Source organism: Carcharodon carcharias, chromosome 6 (genome assembly GCF_017639515.1).
Source record: "Carcharodon carcharias isolate sCarCar2 chromosome 6, sCarCar2.pri, whole genome shotgun sequence".
Lineage (NCBI taxonomy): Eukaryota > Metazoa > Chordata > Chondrichthyes > Lamniformes > Lamnidae > Carcharodon > Carcharodon carcharias.
The window spans coordinates 56,428,689-56,452,853 of record NC_054472.1 but is presented as its reverse complement, the minus strand read 5'-3'; the positions used below and the strand labels follow the sequence as shown (position 1 = coordinate 56,452,853).

General features: G+C 39.9%; 1 protein-coding gene across 1 annotated transcript in view; it reads left to right on the top strand.

Annotated features, from left to right (window-relative positions):
• The window catches only part of tgfbr1b (transforming growth factor, beta receptor 1 b), a 65,697-nt gene that overhangs the window by 36,159 nt on the left and 5,373 nt on the right, over window positions 1–24,165 (top strand). Inside the window, exons 3-8 of the mRNA XM_041189469.1 lie at window positions 2,852–3,094; window positions 6,028–6,258; window positions 14,216–14,383; window positions 16,971–17,127; window positions 18,636–18,760; window positions 19,194–19,324. Of these exons, the coding sequence (XP_041045403.1) occupies window positions 2,852–3,094; window positions 6,028–6,258; window positions 14,216–14,383; window positions 16,971–17,127; window positions 18,636–18,760; window positions 19,194–19,324 (1,055 nt within the window). The remainder of the gene's footprint in view (window positions 1–2,851; window positions 3,095–6,027; window positions 6,259–14,215; window positions 14,384–16,970; window positions 17,128–18,635; window positions 18,761–19,193; window positions 19,325–24,165) is intronic.

Below are 24,165 nucleotides of genomic sequence, written 5' to 3'. Positions count from 1 at the left end.
CACTCCATGTGTAGGTAGTTGCACATTCTCATCACTCTTTGGTTAAAGAAGTTTCTTCTGAAGTCCCTATTTGAATTCTTGGTGACTATCTTTTATTGATGACCTCTAGTTTTGCTCTTCCCCACAACTGGAAACATTCTCTCTATATCCACTCTATCAACATTTTCATAATTTTAAGTACAATTATTTCCCTCAGCTTTTTTCCAAGATAAAAAGAGACCTGTTCATCCGCCCATGATAGGGATGCTTCTACGTTTTTGGTATTATCCTAAAATCTTTTTTTGCACCCTATCCAGTGCCTTTTGTCCTTTTTTGATATGTCTGCTGGAGTGATACATGATGTGCCAGGTGTGGTCTGACTAAACTTCGATGCAAGTTTAGCATAATGTCTTTACTTTTCAGTTCTGTCCCTTTAGAAATAACCATAAAGCTAGATTTGTTTTTTATGGCTTTGTTAAACTGTGTCGACTATTCTAGTGATTCTAGTCTCTGTCCCTCTGCCTTAATTTAGGTTCTTATTTTCTAAGTAACATGGAACACCCTTAATTTTCTCTTCAAAATGTAATGCCTTATATTCATTTATGTTGGAATTAATTTGCCAATTATGTGCCCATTCTGCAAGTTTGTTAACATTGTCTTGTAATTTATTGCAGTCCTCATTAATATTGACTATCCCCCCACAATTCGATGTCACAGAATTTTAACAGCACAGAAGGAGGCCATTTGGCTCATTGTGTCTGCTGTGGCTCTCCAAATGAGCATTATAACTTAGTGCCATTGCCCTGCCTTTTCCCCATACCCCTGCACATTGTTTCTATTGAAATGATCATTTAAGGCCCTCCTGAATACCTCGATTGAACCTGCCTCCACCACACTCCCAGGCAGTGCATTCCAGACCCGAACCACTCGTTGTGTAAAAAAAGTTTTTTCTCAGGGGCACTCAGCACTGTAACCAACTTGAGAGTGCCAAACTATCAGAGGATTTCTGCACTGCCTATCTCTTCCTACCCTGCTGGATGGTCAGCCGCATGCTATCCCCTTGAACTCTCTGGGTGGAATTTTCCCATCCCGCCCGCAGTGGGTTTCATGGCAGTTGGGAGCGGAGAATCCAGTGACAGGAAAATGTTGGAAATCTGCCAGCGTTAAAACAGTTTGCAATTCTCCTGATGGTGGGTTTATGGCAGGTCGGTTATCCTGCTGACTAGTGGCGTGAATGTCATTTGCATTCATTAACATGTCATGAATGCTCATTAAAACAGCTGCATGCCAGAATCTTGTCAGGCCTCCTGGGTCACATCAGGGGGGAAATCACATTGGCCTCAAGCCCTTTTAGAAATTGTGTTTTTGATTCTAACATTCAAATTGTTATAATTTGTGAACAGCAGTGGTCCCAGCACAGATCTTGTGGATGGTCCCAAGTTGCCCACCAAGATTCAATGCGTGTGATTTTTATATGTGTTAGAGGTTCTATATTTTCTGGTTATTTTTATTATTTACATCTCCTGTAAGCTAAACTTGCCTAAATAAATTGGACCACATGGATGAGAGCTCATAAACCAAGTTTGCAAATGGTTGTTAGCTTGGGTTGCTCTGTCTAACCTTGTCCATTGAATTTTTTCCCCTATTGTGTTATTGATTCACGTCTTTGATTGACTGAGCATTTATGGTGCGTGGTTAGGTTTGTTAAACATTCTGCCAGTTTTAACTTGGGTCTTAATACAACCGTACCTACTGTCACTTGATGCAGTGGCTGGGAAGGTGATGGCGTAGTGGTATTGTCACTGGACTAGTAATTCAGAGACCCAGGGTACAAATCCCATCACGGCATTTGAATTCAATAAAAATCTGGAATTAAAAGTCCACAAAACAGTTGTCGATTGTTGTAAAAACTCATCTGGTTCACTAATGTCCTTTAGGGAAGGAAATCTGCTGTACATGTGACTCCAGCCCCACAGCAATGTGGTTGACTTTTAAATGGCCTGGCCAGCGATACCCAAACCCCATGAATGAAAAAAAAATCTAACGATTGGAGCAGCTTAGGGCAATCACCAGGTAGTTTGGTTTTGGAATGTTGCAGTTCAAAACATATTGCAGTAATTATAACAAAAATTATTCAAGCCTTGCTAAATAATAATTTTATTATTTCTCTCACTTGCTTGCTGACCAGCTAGGAACTAAAAATAACTATGATCCAAAATCTGATCCTTGACTTACAATCATTTCCAGAAACTCTTGGTGACATCTAAGATTGGCATTAAGTGTTGAGGAATATATTGCTTCCTTGGTTCAGGGACTGGAGTCTGCGCAGGAGCAGTTTTGCATGGTTCCTATCTTATGAATTGCAGGACCGAAAATATTAAGTTAGCTATTCTTTTGCAACTTTGAGCTCTGAGCTTCATGTACAGAAGTGTATAAAATACCCTTGTTTTCAGCAGCTGTGGGTGTGACTTCTGAAAAATGAAGCTAATCAAGGACACACTGACGATTAATCCATTGCAGTATATGAAACTCTTCTTCCCGTAAAATAGTGGTTACTCATTCAGTGATCGTATAAATTAATTTGATTTACATTGTACCCTGCCCTTATCAGAGCTGTGGCTGGGGATCTGTTACAAAACTGAAGCATGATATTAAAGCAAATTTTCAGAGTTCCAACTGGTCCCCGCCTTTGAAAAATTGCTGCACAGTAAAATGTTATTCACAGTGGCAGGTAATATAGAATCAGTTGATTTCATGTCCTGTGTTTAGCAAAAAAAAAATTGACAGAGAAACAAAAGATTTCTATCATTTGTAAAGTCAAGGATTGGTCTGGCTGTTTAACTTCGAAATTTTGCTTGTGCATTATTCCTAGTGACTCCAGCAGAGCCTCCTTGGTTAAATTTGGGACCCGTGGAATTAGCAGCAGTCATCGCTGGACCAGTTTGTGTGGTTTGCATTTTACTGATGGTGGCCTTCTATTTTTTTCATAATCGCGCGGTCATTCATCATCGTGTTCCTCATGAAGAAGATCCAACCTTAGATCATCCTTTCATTTCCGAGGGTACCACCCTCAAAGATTTAATTTATGACATGACCACCTCAGGATCTGGTTCAGGTAACGTAGTAATTTTATATTACAAATAATGTATGTTTGTGTTTATTTCCAGTTTTTCTGTTGTATGTTTATATTAAGACTTGATGCTGCATTGTTTTACACTTCAACCCTGCAATCTTTTTACTTTAGTGTTGTTTTTGAAATATTAAGTCCTGCTGTGTATTTGAGATTAAATGAAATATTTGACACTTAAGCTCCTTGTTGGCAGCAGATCTAGTTGTGGAAACAGAACCATAGAAAAGTTATGGTGCAGAAAGAGACTATTTAGCCCATCGTGTCTGCACTGGCCAAAGAAGTGGAAAAAGAAACGAGCCGCTCATTTTAATCCCACTTTCCAGCACCTGGTCCAGAGCCTTGCAGATTATAGCACTTCAGATGCAGATCCAGGTACCTTTTAAATGAGTTGAACATTTCAGCCTCAACCACCAACTTAGGCAGTGAATTCCAGACGCCCACCACCCTCTGGGTGAAAACCTTTTCCCTTGTGTCTCCTCTAATCCTTCTACCAATCACCTTAAATCCTTGGCCCCTGATAATTGACCCCTAAGCTAGTGGAAACAAATCTTTCTTGTCTACCCTATCTAGGCCCCTCATAATTTTGTACACCTCAAATAGGTCACCCCTTAGCTTCCTCTGTTCTAAAGAAAACAGCCCTACCCTATCCGATCTCTCTTCGTAGCTGCAATTTTCAAGCCCAGGCAATGTTCTTGTAAATCTCCTTTGCACTCTCTCCAGAACAATTATATCCTTCCTGTAATGTGGTGACCAGAACTGTACACAAAATTCCAGCTGTGGCCTAACCGGTATTTTATACAGTTCCATCATTACATCCCTGCTTTTGAATTCAGTACCTCACCCAGTAAAGGAAAGCAAACCATATGTTTTCTTGACCACCTTGTCCACCTGTCCTGCCACCTTCAAGGACCTGTGGACATGCACTGCAAGGTTCTGCACTTCCTCAACCCTTCTTAATAACTTCCCATTTATTGAGTATTCCCTAGCTTTGTTTGCTCTCCCTAAATGCATTACCTCGCACTTTTCTGAATTGAATTCCATTTGCCAGTTGGGTACAGAATGGTTGGACTGGTGGCAAAGGGCAGTATCAAGCATTCAAAACTTTCCCAGCTGAGTTTTTTTTCCACATTCACTCAAAAGTTTACTAAACTGAGTTGGTTGCACAAGCAAACAAGACTTATCAGCACAGTGCTGTCTTGGGATCTCAGCGTCATCAGGGCACAGCAGAGACAACTTCAAACCTGGATGTGAGGGCCCTTCATGGAGGATAAGAGGTCGACAACCACAACAATATGTAGCTATATATTGCCTGTTATGCAGAAAAATGCTCAGAGGCACTTGAGATGCAAAAGAAAAGATAATAGGAGAGGTGACCGTTAGCCTGAGCTTAAAGGACTGGATATGAAGTAGATCTGGACAGGTGAAGAGGATTAGGTAGAGAATTTCATGGAGTCAGACTTTGGCAGAAGAGGTCATAACCACTTGTGTGAAGAGAGTGGGGGCATGTGCAAAAGCTTAGCATGAGAGAACTAGTGAAGATTTGCTGCACTGGAGGAGATTAGAAAGATGATGATGGTGAAACCATGGAAGGATTTAAGCACCAGGATGAGAATTTTAAAGTGGAAGCATTATATTGGAGAAACCTTAAGCTAATAATGACTAATGTAATAGGTGAAGGAGACTTTGTGCTGAAAGGATACAATCTGCAGAGGTTTGGGTGATGTTTTTGGAAGGTGTAGTTCTGGCCTGAAAAGCCTTGACTTAGCAGAGTTGACAAATGATGAACCATGGATGTGAATTTGATTGATAGGTAGATTGAGGTAGGACAGAGGGAGATGGTTAAGAAGTTGGAAATTAGCAGTCTTTATAAATGCGAAGCCCAATGCAGGGTTAAACAAGCCAGAGGTTATCAACAGTTTGGTGCAGCTTGAAACAATGGCGAGGAAGAGAAATAGAATTGTTGAAGATAAAAAGTTTGTAGCAGAAACGTAAATACCATGACTTCAACCTTCCCATTGTTTAGCTGGAGGAAATTATGGTTCATCGAAGACTACTTGTTGTCTGAGCACTCTGACAACACAGGCATTAGAGATGAATACAGTTTTCATCTGTGTATTTGTAAGCTGACCCCACATCTAAAAATTTAAGTTGCAAGTTTAACACTATCTGTACAGAGCACATTGTCCATATCCCAGCTCAGCTTGTTCTGTATTTTTATTTTGCTCTTTTCAATAAATGGAGCTTTACTTACATTTGATTTCTTGAGTTCCTCTGTCTGTTGTGGTCCTCCAAGATCTGGTGATGGATGTAGTTGTTAATAGCAACTTGTAGAGTTTTTTCCCTATGGGTTGATGCAGAAGAAGGAATTTAGAAAGTTGCTGGTGAAGAATAGTACAAAGTGATCAGAGATTGCTTTATGAGTGACCAAGACTAGAGGAGTAGATAGGCCAGGTGAGAGTGAGATCGAGCTGTTGCCATGATTGTGGGAGAGCACTAATAGTTGTCACTACAGTGTTAAAGGAACTGGCATCCATTGTTTGCAGTGAAAAGTCCCATTTATTTTAACTTGGCAAGGAACCATCTTTGCGGGAAGTGAACAAATCAAAACTAGTACAACTAATAATTCACTAATGCTCTAAATACTGCATATTTTTAACTTGAGCTTTTAAGTATTTTAAATTAAATATTACACCGGTGTTTTGTAGCTGTGCATTATATTTTGGTGAACTGCTGCACTTGTTTCACATTTTAAGTTAATGCTAAAAACTGTTACCTAGGTAACATTGATTCCATTGCGTCAAAGTTGGTTGAAACGTAAGGAATAAGATCTAGTTTGATAACCAATTAAATATCTGATTCATACTTTACTATCTATTCTGTTAGTAATTACTAACTGATTAGACCTCTCAATATTTCAGGACTGCCTTTACTTGTGCAAAGGACAATTGCAAGAACAATTGTATTGCAAGAAAGTATAGGGAAAGGCCGGTTTGGAGAAGTCTGGCGAGGGAAGTGGCGAGGTGAAGAAGTTGCAGTAAAAATTTTCTCTTCTCGTGAAGAAAGGTCATGGTTTCGTGAAGCAGAAATTTACCAGACTGTGATGTTGCGCCATGAAAATATCCTTGGGTTTATTGCAGCAGATAACAAAGGTAACAAACTATTTTCATTTGCTGTGCCAATATTGAGTTACTAAGCTAGTGCATTGGCCATGATTTTTCTGTGGCTGTGCTGGTTTGCTTCTCCATATAAGATCAAGTCTTTAATTTGGGAGCATACGTATTTTAATGTGATACCCCGATAAGAATAAGAAAGTCCTAACCTATCTCTTAGATAATGCAATGCAACTTATTGAAGAGGGGACACTGTTGACGCCTGTGTTTCCAATGGCACTAAATCTGCTGAATTCAAATAAGTGACTCCATTGGTAACTATACCTATTCCTGCCTTTGCCCTAGTTGGGAGAAAGCAGATGGTCAGAACAGTCCTGCAGAAGTGAGAGAGTCAGCATATGTAGAATATGTAAGAGGAGAGTTGTGCCAGTTCTAAATGCATTGCAGGTAACAGTTTCAGGCAGGAGAGATTGCTGGTCTATCTCATTAATTATCCAGTAGATTCCCTGCATAACTTTGAATTCCATTTATTGACAAGAACCTGTTCATTGAATTAATTGAAACCCATTCAGGTCTCTTGTTCCACAAATTTATTTTATTCTTCCAGGGGATGAGTGTCACTGGCAATGTCAGTATTTATTACTCTTCCCTAATTGCTCTTGAGAAGATGATGATGATCCGTCTTCTTGGACAACTGCAGTCCACTTGGTGCAGGTACACCCACAGTGCTGCTAGGAACAAAGTTCCAGTGAAGAATCAGTTCCAAGTGAGGGTGGTATGTAGCTTGGAGGGGAGCTTGCAGGTGGTGGAGTTCCTATGCCTTTCTCCTTTTTGGAGGAAGAGGCTGTGGAATCAGAAGGTACTGTGAAAGCAGCCTTGGTGAGTTGCTGCAGTATATCTTGTATATGGTACCCACTGCTGCCATTATGTATGGTGGAGGGAGTAAATCTTTAAGGTGGTGGTTGGGGTACCAGTCAAGCGGGCTACATTGTTTTGGATCGTGCCAAGTTTCTTGAGCGTTTTCATCCAGGCAAGTGAAAAGTATTCCATCGCACTCCTGACTTGTGCCTTGTAGATGGGGGACAGGATTTGGGGAATTGGGAAGTGCGTTATCACTGCAGAATTCCCAAATTCTGACCTGCTGTTATTGCCACTATATTTATAAGACTGGTTCAGTTAAGCTTCTGGTCAATGGTAGCCCCCACAGATGATGTTGATGGAGGATTCCACAATGGTACCGTTGCTGAACATTAAGGGGAGATGGTTAGATTCTCTCTTGTTGGAGATGGCCATTGCCTGGCACTTGTATGGTGTGAATGTTACTTGCCACTTATCAGCCCAAGCCTGAATGTTGTCCAGGCCTTAGTGCACATGGACTGGTTCAGTATCTGAGAAGTCGTGAATGGAACTGAACACTATGCAATCGGTCAACGGACATCCCTACTGACTTTATGATGGAGAGAAGGTCATTGATTGAATCAGCTGAAGATATTTGGGCCTTGGACCCTACCCTAAGGAACTGCTTCAGTGATGCCTTGGGGTTGAAATGATTGGACTCCAACAACCCTAACTATCTTCCTTTGTGGTAGGTATGACTGCAAGCAGGGGAGAGTTTTTCCCCTTGATTCCCATTGACTTCAGTTTTGCCAGGGCTTCTTGATGTCACACATGGTCAAATGCTGCTTTGATGTCAAGGGCTCTCAGTCTCACCTAATCTCTTTAGTTCAGCTCCTTTGTCCATGTTTGAGCTATGGCTAATGAAGTCAGGAGCCAAGTGGACCTGGTGAAACCCAAATTAAGCATTGTTGAACAGTTTATTGTTGTAAGTTTTATGTGATAACACTGTTAACGACCCCATCCAACACTTTGCTGATGTTTGGAGAGTAGACTGATGGGGCAGTAAATGGCCAGGTTGGATTTGTCCTTTTTGTGGACCAGAAATATGTGGACAATTTTCTACATTGTCAGGTTGATGCCAGTGTTTTAGCTGTACTGGAACCACTTGGATATGGTTGTGACTAGTTCTGGAGTACAAGTCTTCCGTATTAGTGCTGGAGTATTGTCAAGGCCCCTTAGCCTTTATCGTATCCAGTGCCTTCAGCCATTTCTTGATATCATGTGCAATTGGCTGAAGATTAGCACCTGCGGTGGTGGAGTCCACAGGAGGAGACTGCGATGGATCCACTGTGCCAGTAATTTGTTCCGGATATTCACTGCATAGTAAAATAAAAATTTTCTCCGCAGTTCCCATTTTTCTTTACTGCCCAGGATAGTCGACTATTCCTCATGTATCATTCGCTTAAATTCTGAAAAGCCCTTCTCCCTTTCACCTTCAGTAACTGAATATCGTTTTCGAAATGGGGAGACTGGAACCACAAACAGTATTCTGGATGTGGTCTCAAAAAGGCCAAGTATGGTTTTAGTGACCTCTCTGGATTTATATGTTGTGTACCCCTTGCTACGCATCTCACCGTCCTGATAACAGTAGGTGGTGGCTGGAAAAACGGACTGGATTAAAAGCCAGTGCATGGATGATCAATATTTCTTTATATCAGAGAATGATACAACACAGAAGGGGAGACCAGCCTGCCCACTGTGTCTGTGCAGGCCCATTGTGTCTGTGCAGGCTCTTTGAGAGAGCTATCCATTTAGTCCCCCTATTCTTTCCTTTTGGCCTCACAAATTTTCCCACTTGAAGTACATTTACTTCCCTTTTAAATGTTATTATTGAAACTGCATTCATCATTCTTTCAGGTAGTACTTTCTAGATCATAACATGATGCTTAAAAAGCATTCCCCTCATGTCGCTTCTGATTCTCTTGTCTTAAATCTGTCCCCTCTGGTTACCAACTCTTATGTCATTGAAAGTGGTTTCTCCTTATTTACTTAATGAAACCCTTCATGATTTTGAGCACGCATCAAATCTCTTCTTAATCTTCTCTAAGAAGAACACCCCAATTTCTCTATTCCCTCCAAGTTGCTGAATTCTTTCACCCCAGTGCCACTCTAGTAAATTTCCTCTGCACCCTTTCTAAGCCCTTGATATTCTTCATGTGGTGCCCAGAATTGGCCATAATACTTCAAGTGGCACCTAACCAAAGTGTTATTATGGTTTAGCATTGCTGTTGTATTCTGTGCCTGTTTTAAAAAGCCAAGGGTTCTGTATGCCTCCTCAACTTGTGCTGCCTTTTTCTAAGGCTTGTGTGTGCGCATCCTCTCTGTTGTTGCACCCCCTATAAAATTGCACCATTTTTGTTTTGTGTTGCCTCTCCTCATTCAATATATCGGTTCTATTCAGTTTCTTGAGCTGTGGTCAGGCCTCATTAGAAGGAATAAATTCTCCTTTGAAAGATAATATGAAAATTTGACCTCATTTATTTTTGGGAATGTAAGATTCTTGTTTGCTCTGATCCCTTCTTCTCTCTCCGCCCCCCCATCCCCAGTCCAAAAAGCGTTCAACCATAACTTGGCTAACATTCTGAACCTAGGATTATAATTCTAATAGAGGAGACATTTACAGTAAATATAAGCTTTCACAGGAACATAGGTATTTTAAAGCCTTGTATCTTTAGCCACTAAGAAAGAATCATGATGAGGATTGACCCGCCAAAACATCTAATTTATATAATACCTTTAACATAATAAAACCTTCTAGGGGGCTTCACAGGAGCATTATAAAACGAAATTACAGTCACAAATTGAGATATTAGGTCAGATGACCAAAAGCTTGGTCAAATGGGTGGGTTTTAAGGAGTGCCTTAAAGTAAGAAAGCAAGACAGAGAGATGGTGAGGTGTATGAGGGGGCAATTCCAGAGCATATGGTCCAGACGTGACCACCAGTGCTGGAGCAATTAAAATCAGGGATGCTTAAGAGGTTAGAATTAAATAATTGGAGATATCTCTCAGGTTTGTGGAGCTGGAGGAGAAGTGAGGACGAGTTGAACCCATGGAGAGATTTGAAAATGAGGAGAATTTTAAAATCAAGGCATTGCTTGCCCGGGAGCCAAGGCAGGTCAGCAACATAGGGGTATTAGGTGATCGGGACTTGGTGTGAATTTTGGATTATCTTAAGTTTACCAAGGGTAGAATGTGGGAGATCAGCCAGGACTGCGCTTAAGTGTTCAAGTCTAGAGGTAACAAAATTATGAATGAGGGTTTCAACAGCAGATGAGCTGAGACAGGAAGGGTAGATGGGTGATGTTTCGCCGTTGGAAATAGGTGGTCTTAGTGATGGCACAAATGAGGTTGGAAGCTCACCTCGGGGTCAAATATGACACCAAGGTTCTGAAATAACTGGTTTACTCTCAGGGAGAGGGATGGGTTGGTAGCTAGGGAATGGAATTTGGCGCGAGGAAGTTTTTGCTTATTCAGTACTGAATACAAGAACACAAGAATTAAGAGCAGGAGTAGGCCCTTCAAGCCTGCTCTGCCATTTGATAAGTTGATGGCTGATCTGACTGTGGTCTCAATTCCACTTTCCTGTCAGCACCCTCCATAACCCTTAGCTCCCTTGTCGATCAAAAATCTAACTCAGCCTTGGATATGTTCAATGATCCAGCCCTCATTACTCTTTGAGAAATAGAATTCCACAGACTAATGACCCTCTGACATAAAAAAATTCTTCGCAACTCAGTCTTAAATGGGTGACCCCTAATTTTTAAACTGTGTCCCCTAGTTTGGGACTCCCCCGCAAAGGGAAACATTCTCTCAGCATCCACCCTGTCAAGCCCCCTCAGGATCTTGTACGTTTCAATAAGATCAGCTCTCATTCTTAACTCCCAACCTGCTCGACCTTTCCTCATAAAATAAATCCTTCATCCTAGGGGTCAGTTGAGTGAACTTTTTCTGAACTGCTTCTAATACAATTATCTCCTTAAGCAAGGAGACCAAAACTGCAACAGTACTCCAGATGCAGTCTACTAAGGCCTGCTATAGTTGTAGCAACACTTCCCTACTTTTATATTTGATTCCCCTTGCCATAATCGCCAACGTTCCATTAACCTTCCTAAAAATTTGCTATACATGCGTACTAACTTTTTGTGATTCATGTACCAGGACACCCAAATCCCTCTGCCACAGAATTCTGCAAATTCTCTCCAAATATGTGGACAAGTTGCATTTTCCTGCATTATACCATATCTACCAGATTTTTGCCACACATTTAAACCTATCTAAATCCTGTTTAGACTCTTATGTCCCCTTGACAACTTACTTTCCTACCTATCTTGGTGTCATCAGTAAATTTAGCTACAGTACACCTGATCCCTTCATTCAAATCATTGATATAGATTGTAAGTAGTTGAGATCCCATCACTGATCCCTGGTAACCGCTTGCCAGCCCAAAAATGACCCATTTATCCCTATTCCCTGTTTCCTGTTAGCTAACCAATCCTCTATTCATGCTATATGTTACCAACTACACCATGAGCTCTTATTTGCTGGGATAACGTTTGATGTTGGCACCTTATTGAGTGCCTTATGGGAATGTCAGATAAGCAACTTTGTAAGTTGAGAGAGATGATGGTGAAGTAGAGCTGGGTATTACCTTGCATGTGAAAGTTAACACTGTGCTTTTGGATCATGTCATTGAAGGGGGACAGCATGTAGATGAGATACAGGACATCATGGCAAATTTTTCACATTCATACTTGTGTTTGTCTGCCCCTGTGTTTTGAATCATTAAACGTTGATCAGTAGATTGCAGTATGAGAGTTTTTTTTCCCCTTTTTTTCATAACAATCACCACGATCAGAAGCTGAGCTGGTCTTTGAGGGGCTAAGATTGAATTGAAGAATGCAATTTCTAAAATATTGGATAAAAGGCCTGGAACCTTTGTAAATATAAGTAGGAACTAACTCATTTAGTCACCGTAAGCCAGAAACTTTTATTGAAACAGAATTGCAGAATATGATCCCAAATGTAACAGTAAATGTCCTTGGAGCCCACAGAATTTGACTTCTTCAATTGTGTAAACCTTGTAGCCTTGATTATAACGATCTTGTCTCGACGAGTTTTGGTTAGACCAAATTCGCATGTGCAGCTTGGGCTATTTTCAGCAGGCTTGAATCTTGCATCTGCCAGGTTGCCAAAATTAGATTTATTTCCCCCAAGAGTACAAAACCTGTTTATTATTTATTCAGGAAACTTGTTAGATTTGTTTGTACCTTACATTTGCATATAACTTTGTGTTTAATATGAATGTGGCATTCCAAGTAAAATAAATAAAACTAAACTATAACGTCTACGGGGGAAATTGAGGGAAATCACTGAGAAAAATACAACCATCTAAAAGTCAAATAAAAATGAACACAACTGTGCATAGTGTAACAGTAAGAAAACATACTAGTAAGAGGGTTAATGGAGAAGAGCTGATCTTTTAAGAGTCCAACTAAGTTGAAACCGAGGATGAACTAAAAAATAGTTGGACTAAATGGCTATTACTTGGACATTTTCTCTCGTTAAGACACTAGTTACATGCCATTTCTCATAGAAAATTCTATAATTAAACATAACATTCAACATCACCATGATGGAGTTCTTAGACAAACTTGGCAGGCTGAAAATAAAATAAATCCTAGGTTTGGATATTCTATGCCTATGGATGCTAAATAAGTATAGAAATGAAAAGTATTGAGTGCTGAGTGTCATCATCATGCAGTCAGTGAAGAGGGGAGGCCCCTATGTCCCCCCTTTTAAACTAGAAACAACCCAGTGGGATTTGATCCTTTTTTTAAAAAAAGTGGCAAAACAAATCTGCATAACTATCAACTCATTAGTCTCCCACTGATAACTGACAAAAGATTAGCGAGCCAACTTGATTGCTTATATGAAAATAATCTAGCACAGTTTTAGAATTGGGAGTTCTGAACCAGTTCTCTTTTTTTGACTTCCTAAGTTGATTTTAGATGGCTCTACAATATAATATAATGGATCTAGACTTTCAGAATTTTTGATTAAAATTTTCATTGAGGTGCCTATACAGAAGCTTTAGGAGTCGGTTTTTATGGAGATAATAAATTGACTAAGTGGAGAAACAGCATACTGAATGAAGAGCCTAGAGAATAGCTCCTTATCTACACGTATGACATGTTGTAAATTTGGTAAGTGAGACTAATCGGGAGGATCTATTTGTCAAAGAACATAATGATACAGGCTGCAGCCAGACTTGGACTAAATTAGGTGAGGAGAGCAATAACTAGATATTAAACATTGAAAAAATATGAAGATGATTTATTGAGTGGTGTTTAACTAGCTAAAGGTTGAAGGAGACCTAGTAGTATTCATTTAATGCTATCATGTCCAATTATTGCAGCACAGCAATCAGTAAAATGAAGAGAATATTGAGCTGGATTAATGAATTGGAATATTTGTCTAAGGTAGTCATGCTGAAACTCTATAGTACACTGGTTAGGCCATACTGTGAGTACTATGTTCAATTCTGTTCACCAAAGCACAGAGGAAGTAACCAAGTTTTGGAGGTAATGGACAGGGTCATGAAACCTACTGTCAGAAGGCTACTTATGAGGATAGACTTGGAAAAACTCTCTTTGCCTTAAAGGAAGGCAACTGAAGGGGGAACCTTCAGAAATATATAAAATAGCAAGTAGAATGGAATAAGTTAAATCTGGAGAAACATTTTAAATCCAGGCCTGACTTGAACTTGGGGCTTAATTAGAAATTGATAAAAGGCAAACTAAGAACAGTTGAAAGGGGAATACTTTATGCAAAGAATAGCTCCACAGTGGTGGCAGAAACTCATTGTTCAAGATAGTTGGATGATGTGATGAAGGGTACCATATTCTTTTGTGGAAGAATAAGCTAAATTGCTTTCTTTACCTGCATTTAGCTGTATGTAATATATAAAACCATAGTTTTAAGTGCCTATTTTGTACATCTGTCAATTTTGCTAAAATTAAATTCTGCCTGTTCACAATCATGTGCAATTACCTTGTTGCTATATTTAGATATACTATCATTTTCTCCTCCTGTCTTCAGATAATGGGACCTGGACACAGTTGTGGCTAGTATCAGATTATCATGAACATGGCTCCCTGTTTGACTACTTGAACAGGTACACCATTACTGTGGAAGGAATGATTAAACTGGCACTTTCCACAGCCAGTGGACTTGCACACTTGCATATGGAGATTGTTGGTACACAAGGTGAGGGTGTGAACTTGCGTTTGTTACACATTTTCTATGATACACAATAGGATCAGGATTTCCAAGAACAGATTGTCCCAAACATACAAACAAAGATCAGGAGTAGGCTATTGGGCCCCTTGAGCCTGCTCCACCATTTAATAAGATCATAGCTGATCTAAAAGTAACCTCAAACCTGCATCCTGCCTATCCCTGCTAACTTATCACTCCCTTGCTTACCAAAAATCTAGCCAGTTCTGCCTTAAAAATATTCAAAGAAGCTGCTTCCACCACCTTTTCAGGAAGGGAGTTCCAAAGATTCATGACCTTCTGAGAGGAAAAAAATTCACCCTATTTCCATTTTAAAAAGGCGACTCCTTATTTTTAAACAGTGACCCCTAGTTCTAGATTCTTCCACAAGGGGAAACATCTTTTCCACATCCACCCTGTCCAGACCCCTTAAGACCGTATGTTTCATTCAAACCTCTTACCCTTCTAAACGCCAGTGGATGCAAGCCTAGTCTGTCTAACCTTTCATCGTAAGACAACCCGCCCATTCCAGATATAGTCTGGTAAACCTTCTCTGAACTGCTTCCAATGCATTTACATCCTTCCTTAAATAAGGTGACCAATACTGTACACAGTACACCAGATGTGATCTCACTTCTGCTCTGTATAACTGAAGCATAACCTCCCTACTTTTATACTCAATTCCCCTCAATAAATTATAACATTCTATTAGCTTTCCTATTTACTTGCTGTACCTGCATACTAGCCTTTTGTGATTCATGCACTAAGACACCTAGATCCCTCTGCATCTCAGAGCTCTGTAATCTCTCACCATTTGGATAATATTCTTCTCTTTTATTCTTTCTGCCAAAATGGACAATTTCACATTTTCCCACATTATACTCCATCTGCCAGATCTTTGCTCACTCACTTAACCTATCCATATTTTTTGTAGCCTCCTTATGTCCTTTTCACAACTTACTTTTCTACCTATCTTTGTGTCATCAGCAAATTTGGCAAACATCCCTTCATCCAAGTCACATATAAATTTTAAACAGTTGAGTTCCCAGCACTGATCCCTGTGGCATGGCACACCAATTGTCGCACCCTGCCAACCAGAAAGAGACTAATTTATGCCAAATCTCTGCTTCCTGTTAGTCAGCCAATCTTCTATGCATGCCAATGTTACTCCACATACCACGAGCTTTTATTTTCTGCTGTAACCTTTGATGTGACACTTTATTAAATGCCTTCTGGAAATCTAAGTACAGTACATCATTGGTTCCCCATTATCCACAGCACATGTTACTTCGTCAAAGAATTCCAATAAATTGGTTAAACATGATTTCCCTTTCACAAAACCATGTTGACTCTGCCTGATGCCCTTGAATTTATCCAAATGCCCTGCTATAACTTCTTGAATAATAGCTCCTAACATTTTCCCTAGGACAGATGTTAAGCTAACTGGCCTATAGTTTCATCTTTCTGTCTCTGCCCCTTTTTTGAATAATGGAGTTATATTTGCTCTCTTCCAATCTAATGGGACCTTTCCTGAATTTAGGGAGTTTTGGAAAATTAAAACCACTGCCTCAACTATCTCACTAACCATTTGTTTTAAGAGCCTAAGTTGAAGTCCATCAGGGCCTAGGCACTTGTCAGCCCGCAACTCCAACAATTTCCTCAGTACCACTTCTCTGGTGATTGTAATTTCCCTGAGTTCCTCCTTCCCTCCCAAATCCTGATTTATAGCTGCTTCTGAGATGTTGCTTGTATCCTCTATAGTGAAGACTGATGCAAAATACCTGTTAATTCATCTGCCATTTCATTGTTTTCCGTTATCAATTCTCTGGACTCGCTTTCTATAGGACCAAAGCTCACTTTGTTAACTCATTTCTTTTTAAAGTATTTATAGAAACTCTTACTATCTGTTTTTATATTTCTGGCTAGCTTTCTCTCGCACTCTAATTTTTCTCCCCTTATTAATCTTTCAGACATCCTTTGCGGTTCCTGGTATCCTGTTCAATCTTCTGGCCTACCACCTATCTTTGCATAATTATATACTTTTTCTTTAAGTTTGATACTATCTTTAACCTTCTAGTCAACCAAGGATGTGTGTGTTTGTCCCTTGGACTTTTTCTTATCCAAAGGAATGTATCTAGACTGTGTATTCTGAAATATCCCCTTAAATGTTTGCCACTGCATCTCTATTGACCTATCCCTTAACCTAATTTGCCAATTCACTTTAGCCAGCTCTGCTTTCATGCCCTCATAATTGCCCTTATTTAAGTTTAAAAGCATTTAATAGCACAAGTAGGAAAAATAAACAGGTCCTTTTTTTTGAAAAAGGACATCAGTATTTGTGTATTTGAAATACTACCAGAATTGCAGATGTTGAAGAAGAGAATTAAATCCATTATTGCATGGAAGTTACTTTTGTAAATATGCATGATTGGTGCAGCAGGAGTCCTCTGATGGTATTGTAATACTTGGTGACTATTTAAATAGTATCTGTATAGAACTTGTCCGATTCCCAGAAGAAACTTGCAAGTGTGTTTTTGAACTCTTTGCATTCTAATATGAAAACCACTCCTTTCCATAGGAAAACCTGCTATTGCTCACAGAGACCTGAAATCAAAAAACATTTTAGTAAAGAAGAATGGAACTTGTTGCATTGCAGATTTAGGATTGGCAGTAAGGCATGATTCAGCCACAGATACAATTGATATTGCTCCAAATCACAGAGTGGGAACAAAAAGGTAACGCATGTATGTATGCGCACGCTTATGTTCTGTAAGTTTGCATTTGTGATATAATTATAAGCATTAGATTGATCCAGGTTTGTAGTGTATTTGTGGCACAACCTACAACTGTCTTTCCTTGAAGAATGCTATTTTCCCATGTTCCACCTCATTGTTAAATAACTGTATATGCGACTTTCAAAAATACCAGTATTTCCTGTGGGAGAGCTTACAGATAGGTGGGGACTTAAGTGTTTGGTCTCTCTTTACTGCAGCCTTTTATACTTCCCTCACTCCTTTTGCCCTACCATTGGTGATTGTATCTTTAGTCTTTTATACCCCAAGTTTTGGAATTCCCTCAATAAGCCTCTCCGCTTCCGTCTTCCTTTAAGACCCTCCTTAAATCTACCTCTTTAGCTTATAGTCTCAGCTCCCAATGGTACCTCCTTTGGCTCAGTGTCAATCTTTGCCGGACTATACTCCTGTGAAGTGTCACAGAATGTTTTCCTACATGAAAGGTGCTGTATAAATGCAAGTTCCTAATGCACTTCAGCCTAGACATAAAAGATCTACAGAGGCAAACAAATCTGGGGTGGGATGAACTAATTAATGTGTTACTGATTTATACAAACTTACTTTACTTATCTCTCTTCCCTGTTGTCCCCTTTCTATGTTCATCATTTGCTTTATTAAAATTTTATTTTGCCCTAAACTCTCAGTGGAACCCTTTCTAATTTGTTAATCTGGGTTAGATCCCCTTTCATCCCACTTAAATTGGCTATTTTCAAGCCAACTCCCTTATCTTCAAACTTTAAAAAATTTTTATTAGAACTAATTAGGCTATGGTTTCTGTTCCCCAAGTATTCTCAAACATTCAGGTCAATTTCTTGTCCTGTTCAGTTATCCAGAATCAAATCAAACACTCCTCGGGACAAGATCAGTCATGCAACGTCCCTGACTGGCCTAGCTCCGGCAGCTGGAAATAATGACGAAATTGCTACTTTGAAAACCCTATTTTACAATCAAACTTCCATTTTAAGATTTCCATCCTATTCTTTCCTATGTAATTGGCTCTAACATGTAGGAAATACAAATCTTGTCCTTCCTTTTCCAAATCTTCTCTGATCATTCTGTTGTCTTCTAGCTGCAAATGTAAGGAAGATAACAGACCATTTAGGTCTCCTGGTCATAGCTGCAGTAAATGATACATATCCTTTGATATCATTTCTTGAACTACCTCTTGCTTTTTATAACCTATCCTCCTTCACCCCTAATTGTTCAATGATGATGCTATTGCTTTCGTTCCCTTTGTCAAAATCCTTGCCTGTATCAAGAGGAGATCTACCCACCTATTGAATTTTATAGTGCACCTTACAAAGTAACAACAAGCATTGAATTCTCTAAGAGCTGTATCAAAATACAGTGAAAAATGCTTGGCTTTCTTTTAAAAGCTGTTCTACATGGAAAAGTTTACAGTAATGCTTTCTAATAGTCTTCAAGTCATCTAATTTTTTTTTTGTTTGCAGATACATGGCTCCAGAAGTCCTTGATGATTCTATAAACATGAAACATTTTGAGTCTTTTAAAAGGGCAGATATCTATGCTATGGGCTTGGTTTTCTGGGAAATTGCACGAAGATGTTCAGTGGGTGGTAAGTAAAAACATTCTAGACATTTTCTTGAAAATGCTATTACAATTTCGGTTGTAAAACGAGACTTGGGTGAGAGTAGAGCTTTTCAACATGTCCCATTGCTGACACTGGGTAACTGAAATGAGATGTTCCCTTTCCAGACATTAACATTCCTTACCATGAACAAAAAGTAGAATCCTGTAATGGAAAACTATACTATGGCCTTGTCATTCTGTTGTTTGTGTGCATGATGGATTATCATGATGTACCTTTGGCAAGACTGAAGGAGCATTCAAAAATTTAGACTGGCCATTAGTTTGCATGTAATGTCCTAGTTTCCCCTGTTTGTCAAATCCTTACATTGTAATAGTTTGTGACTTGTGGAATGTGAAGAGAATGTACATTTTTTTTAAATAACATAGTCCAATAAATTGCATTTAAACTGATGGTTTAGGTATTCATGAAGACTATCAGCTGCCTTACTATGACCTAGTACCATCGGACCCTTCAATTGAAGAAATGAGGAAGGTGGTGTGTGAGCAGAAGCTAAGGCCAAACATTCCTAACCGGTGGCAAAGTTGTGAGGTAATTCTTGTGAATTTCAGTGATTACAATTAAGTTCTTAAATATGTTACATAGAAACTAGGAGCAGGAGTAGGCCATTCAGCTCTTCGAGCCTACTCCGCCTTTCACTATGATCATGGCTGATCATCCAACTCAATAACCTGCTCCCGCTTTCTCCCCGTATCCTTTGATTCCTTTCGGCCCAAGAGCTATATCTAACTCCTTCTTGAAAACATGCAATATTTTGGTCTCAACTACTTTCTGTGGTCGAGAATTCCACAGGCTCACCACTCTCTGGGTGAAGAAATTTCTCCTCATCTCAGTCCTAAATGGTCTACCCCATATCCTCAGACTGTGACCCCTGGTTCTGGACTCCCCCACCATTGGGAACGTCCTTCCTCCATCTACCCTGTGTAGCCCTGTTAGAATTTTATATGTTACTATGAGATCCCCCCTCATTCTTCTGAATTCGAGTGAATATAATCCTAACGGACTCAATCTCTCCTCATATATGTCAGTCCCGCCATCCCACGAATTAGTCTGGTAAACCTTCGCTGCACTCCTTCTATAGCAAGAACATCCTTCCTCAGGTAAGGAGACCAAAACTGTACAAAATATTCCTTAGTCTCACCAAGGCCCTGTACAATTGCAGCAAGACATCCCTGCTCCTGTATTCGAATCCCCTCGCTATGAAGGCCAACTTTGCCTTCTTTACAGCCTGCTGCACCTGCATGCTTACCTTCAGTGACTGCTGTGCGAGGGCACCCAGGTCTCGTACATTCCCCTCTCAATTTATAGCCATTCAGATAATCTGCTTTCCTGTTTTTGCTACAAAAGTGGATATCCTCATATTTATCTGCATTGTACTGCATCTGCCATACATTTGCCCACTCACTCAACTTGTCCATATCACTCTGAAGCAGTTCTGCATCCTCCGCTCAGCTCACCATCCCATCAAGCTTTGTGTCATCTGCAAATTTGGAGATATTACATTCAGTTCCCTCATCTAGATCATTAATATATATTATGAATAGCTGGGGTATTGTCTTCTTAGGCCTGGAGTCTTGCTGCCCTTTTATTAGTTTGAGCTAGACAGTTGAGGTTGCTGTATACCATGGCTCAGTCTTACCGGGTAAAATGGACAGGTGGTGTTAGCGAATTTCAGACTGCCTGACAATTTGGATGGCCGTTTGCAGAGTCAGATCTTCTTTTGCCTGTAGGATGCCTGAAAGGGCATCATCAGCCATTCCAACTACTATTCAGTCCCGTATGAGATCTGACTTAGGTAGCTGTAGTCACAGCCTTTAGTCAATCTGTATAAATTCTTTATGAAAGAGTCAACAGGTTCTCAGGCTGTTGGACTCGTTGAACTTTGCTTGTTCTAAACATTTATTAGTTAAAGTAGGCATCAATGGATTTCAGAGCATCTTCAAACTTATCTGACGATTCATTTTTCCTTGCCTCGCAATAATGTCATTAGCTATCTGACCCACTGAATACAGCAGTGTATTCACTTGTTCAGCCTCTCGTCTTATCTAATCCAGAAGCTGTCATATATCTTGAAAATCCTTTTCACCAAAGCCCCCACTTCGGCACCTCCTCTGGCCCATGTGTCAGCCCAAATTTACCTGGTAGGGTTGATTTTTTATCCATGGCTGTTCTTCAGCTTGGAAGTAAAGCTTTAAATGCTGTTTCACTTTTAAAGATGGCACTGCAGGAACTTTTTTCCAATGTTTCTTCCGGCGCTTGTTGCATTTTAGCAGGCTCCTGTGACGAAACCCGACCCCAAAGAGATTGATTTCTTGCAGCAAATTTTTTGATCAAAGATTTGGGCCCTTTAGAATGTTTTTTGGAGTGTGCTAGGACCTTTAAAAGGCAGTTCCCAGCTGTGGCTGAGTTTTAAAAACTTTATTTTTTGTTTTATGGAGCTCAGCTGGGGCATGGCATGGTGAGAACTCTGAACCCTGGCTGGTTGTGGTGATTAACAAAATGGACTGCTCTGACTGACTAATGGCCTGAAGACTTTTAAAGGCTAGTTCAGCCTTGGAACTGAATTTTTGCTCATCCTTTGACTCAGTAATCGATGGGGATTCACAATGGACCTCTTTGTGCTCTGATGGAGTCCTTTAGCTGCACAGTGGATTTTTCTTCTGCTTTTCAGCCTCCATGTCTGCAGTGGAGCTTCCTTTTAGGTGATCTCCAGCTGAGTCTTCTGTTCAGGTGCACTTCAGTCAGGCCAGGATGCTGTTCCTTTAGTTTTTCAGACTCTGGGATCCTTCACCAGTTTCTTTGATTCAGGGTTCATTCATGAGCTGCCACTGTGTTGTAAAGGTTTGTTTAGTATGTCTCACTAAGGTTCAGAAGCTTGTACGGTTGAACAGTGGTGTTTATTAACTATTTACACCTGTCCAAAGTATAGCCCAAACTAGGAGCTAACTTCATGCTGATTTCCCCTTGACTCTCCCCATACAACCTTGTCTCCTGTCATCTGTCTCTGTACATCATACTGTGGGCGGTACTGTTCTCCAGTCCCACAATAACCCTTGCTATGCTGATCACTCTTATTCTATAGAGGCAGCATCTGCGGAGAGAGAAACAGAGTTAAAGTTTTTGGCTGATGCCCTTAATGGGTGCAATCTGTGGTTGTGCGGTTTGTGCGGTTTTGTTTCTGCTACTTGGAAACCTCACAATGTGGGAAGCTTCCCACTCCTCAACAGATTACCCAGGCATGCTCTTCCATGCGTCTTGAGGATGTCACATAGAGATAAGACCACCACATTGAAAGCAAATGTTGTTTAACATCAAAAGGGGATGGTCATTGGTAATTGCATTTGGCTTCACGCCAACTTCAAATGCCTTCACTGAATTCCTCACTTCTCTTGTATATTCCTAATGACTAATAACTATCTAATACTCCACTAAGGCAGCTCTCTAGTAGTCCTTGAATCTTTTTGGGAGGCTGGGTTTTGCTGAAAATCTGGAATCTGCAGGTCACAAGCAGCTCAAGATTGATTCTTCCAACAAGTCTGCTTTCTGACCATAGAGGTCTTGCGAGTAGTAGTAAGGCTTGTGATCATTTAGTCAGAATACATTCTCCTTTCTCCTGACATTCTCCTGTCAGAATACAGTTGCATTCGAATCCTAAACCATTTTTGGTACCGAAGACAAAATTTTACATTGAAATGGTCATTTAATTATTATTTCAAGAAATTGACATTGGAGATAATGACCAAGAGGGATTTGCTATATCAAGATGCTTATCTTGAGCCAAATAGAATGTGGCCTCAATTACTTACACTTTTTCTATTTTTTTTCCATCCAGTGACAAATGTTTATCCTGCAGGATGAGATGTGTATTGGAGCTTAGACATTGTAGTGGGTAACAGCCTTTTACAATTCAGTGAGGGTGGACAACACAACTTCCCAGTCAGTCGTATTATAACCTTTGTTATGTTGAGAAAAAACTAAAATATAAAGGTTTATGCTAAATTGTAAAGATTTTTTTAATAGTGAAAATAACATCATTACTGCCTTATCGCAGTGTTCCAGCATTTTTTTCCAACCTAGAACTGTTTTAAGGTCATTGAAAGTTAATGTTGTTCTTATTGTTGTTCATCTTTGATGCTTGGAAGTCAGCACTGGGGGAATGTCTAATGATATCCAGGTTTATGGAACTTGCCTACAAAGTCTATCCTTTTATTTGACTGTTAATTCTTACTTGGGATTTGAACCTTATTCAGAGCAACTGTGACAGAGCTGTTTAAACCTGTAGGTATGTGATTTTAAGTTTCTTGCACTTATTCAGTAGCTCTGTTTTTAAATTTGAACCATCCAATTTCACAAAACTTTTTTAAAAAATTACAGTGACTTCACACTAGAGATTTGTCTCGGCCAGATGTCTACAGTGTTTACTTTCATCTGGCCATCCTCAATATATTGACTGACGTTTTCTCTCTTATGGTCAAAAAGCTGAAGAGTACAGTTCAGAGCAAATTTCAGTTCATGATATCTTTTGCTTACCTGAGGCTCATATGTTGCAAGGTTCCAAATGTAATTTTTTTTTTCCAAGACATCTCCATTTAATTTCCAGAGAGGCCAATATTGAATCATTTAAGCACCACCAGTAGCAACCAGTGCCACAGCCACAAGTCAGAGTGCCCTTTTTTTGGCTCAATGGAGAAAATCTATCTTTCTCTGAACATTTTAAGTCCCACCTCATCTGTATTCCTCACATTGGTTTACCCCCTTAGGTTGTTTTGGCCACCTCAATAAATATTGGGTGGAGTGTGTGTTAGTTGTGGACCCCATCTCTGCTTCTCTCTTTCCCCATCTCAGCCCCTTAGGCAACTCAAGTCTTTGTTCTCAGCATTGGACTTAAGATCAGTATTCCATAAGTTAAGACAGTCTTACTCTGAATCTTGGCCAGAACTCTTGGCAAGTTTTCTGCATTAAAGTTCCCTTTGGTTCATCTGGCATAAAAATGGGACAATTTCTTTGCCAATTTATGCCTCATGTTTCTCAGACTTAGTGGCATTGAAGAAGGCTGTTTTACGTCAGGCTAATTATTTTTTGAAAATGTAATGGTTATTAGTCCTTTGCTTTGATTCAGAGGGGACTGGAATCCTAATACCTCCAAATTTCAATGTGGGATTAGATGTAATGCAATGGACCAATAATGAAAACCCTACTGAAAATATCAATTGAAGGGGTGCAGAGGAAAGAACATTACAGCTTATCCAAAGAGCAGGATGTGCCTGGAAAAGGGACTGAGGCAGTTGGCATTGCAACTTTGGGATCACCAGCATGATGGAAGATGCCTGGGTAAAAAAGTCCCTGTTGTTCCATCAGGAGAGGGATTTTAA